At 60.6% G+C, this 1,896-nt stretch overlaps 1 protein-coding gene across 1 annotated transcript in view; it reads right to left on the bottom strand.

Moving 5' to 3' along the window:
- The window catches only part of KLHDC7A (kelch domain containing 7A), a 33,634-nt gene that overhangs the window by 31,235 nt on the left and 503 nt on the right, over nt 1-1,896 (bottom strand). Inside the window, exons 2-3 of the mRNA XM_029965237.1 lie at nt 914-1,882; nt 3-850 (exon numbers count right to left, since the gene is read on the bottom strand). Of these exons, the coding sequence (XP_029821097.1) occupies nt 3-850; nt 914-1,882 (1,817 nt within the window). The remainder of the gene's footprint in view (nt 1-2; nt 851-913; nt 1,883-1,896) is intronic.

Here is a 1,896-nt window from a genome sequence, read left to right as displayed (position 1 = left end):
ACCGCGAACGTGTCGTGGGGCAGCGGTGCCGCAAAGGCCCAGCGGTCGCACCGGGGGTCGTAGCACTCCACCGTGCACAGGCACTCGCCGCCGATGGCGTACAGGTGCCCGTCCAGGGCAACGAGTTTGCAGCGGGGCCGCGCCTGGTTCAGGGGGCAGATCTCCCTCCAGACGTCGGTCAGAGGGTCATAGCAGAAGACGCGGTTGGAGGGTCTCCGTGCCCGGCCCGTGCCCTCGCAGCCGGACACCACGAAGAGGTAGTTGAACATGCTGCACATGGCGCAGCCCCGGGACAGCACCTCGGGTGGCACGTGGCAGAGGTGGTGCCAGCAGTCCCCTCCCTCGTCGTAGTAGCAGAGGCGGCCGGGGCGGAGGTCGGGCTCCTGCCCGCTGACATCTGCCACCACCACGAACATCTTCCCCTCCATCCTCCGCCGCAGGATCAGCTCCCGCTCGCCGGCGTTGAGGCGGCCGTAGATGGAGGGTGTCCTCAGCACCTGCAGGTAGTTGTCACTCATCACCCTGTAGGCAGCCTCCTGGAGGGCTCTGAGCCCCTGCGCCTTGGCTGTGCTGAGCACCTCGTAGCAGTTCCCCAGGTCCAGGGGGGTGTCTGGTGGCAGCTGGGTGGGGTCAGGACTCGCCACCAGTCCTGGCTGGGGGCTTCCAGGTGGTGGTGTTCCAGCTGGAGCTGTGACCCCAAACCCCTCCATGGGCAGCTGGAGGTGGGGGCTGTCGGCAATCTGGAGGATGCTCTTCCTGCGGCCGGGAGACGGTGGCTCAGGAGAGGCCTCTGAGCTCCTCGTGGGTGGTGGGACTGTGGAGGAGGTGGTGGGATCACGTGCTGCCAAAGCTGGGTCCTGCTTCTGGGTTGCAAAGCTCTGCAGCTCTTCATTGACCTGCTCAGAGCTGTGACACCGGGACATTCCCGGAGGGATGTAGGGGAGACACTTCTTCTTCAGCACCGACTCGGAGATGGACTGCACGTAGTAGTTGTAGACTTTGCCTCTGAGCCCGGGGACCGTCCAGTTGTCCCTGTCCTTCCCCTGCCTTTCGGGGATGTAGTTCTCCTCCACCTGGATCTTTGCGACCGAGGAGAAGGAGTAGGAGGTGTCGGACTCTGCATCACTCACTGTCATCAGCAGCCCCAGGTTCGAGGTGACACTGAGGGTCCGGATGGATTCCCTGTTCTCCTTGTTCTCCCTGCTCATGCTTCCACCAGCCAAATCCTTCTCCGTGCTCTGGGAACATCCATCATCTGCCATCTGGGCCTTGGAAATCCCTGGGGAGACCCCGGTGCTTGGGGCAAGTGTTTCCTTCTCGGAATGGCTGCTCAGTGTTTCAGCCACATTCCCAGGGTCATGAGAGCTCGGCTCAGTTCCCAGCTCCATTCCCAGATCATTTCCCAGCTTGCTTCCCGGCTCACTTGCCCACTCACTTCCTGCCTCATTTCTTAGCTTGCTTCCCAACTTGCTTTCCAGATCACTTCTCTGCTCAATTCCTGGCTTAGTTCCTGACTTACTTCCCAGCTTGCTTCCTGGCTTGCTTGCCAGCTTATTTCCTGCCTCATTTCCTAGTTTGTTTCCTGACTTAGTTCCTGACTTACTTCCCAGCTCACTTCCTGACTCATTTCCTAGCTTGTATACCAACATGCTTCCTGGATTATTTCCCGGCTTACTTCCCAGCTTGCTTCCTGGCTCACTTCCCAACTCACTTCCCAACTCATTTTGCAGCTCATTTCCCAACTTGCTTCCCGGCTCAATACCTGGATCACTTCCCTGCTCAGTTCCTGGCTTGCCTTCTGACTTACTTCCCAGCTCACATCCCAGCCTGCTTCCCAGCTCCCTCCCCAGCTCCCTTTCCCTCCCGGCRGGACCGAGCCGGGCTGTCCCGCGGGTC

Source organism: Manacus vitellinus, unplaced genomic scaffold (genome assembly GCF_001715985.3).
Source record: "Manacus vitellinus isolate BGI_N305 unplaced genomic scaffold, ASM171598v3 scaffold_92_pilon, whole genome shotgun sequence".
In the NCBI taxonomy this organism is placed as follows: Eukaryota; Metazoa; Chordata; class Aves; order Passeriformes; family Pipridae; genus Manacus; species Manacus vitellinus.
Note: the sequence above shows the minus strand (reverse complement) of the source record. Positions and strands in the feature narration are given on the sequence as shown.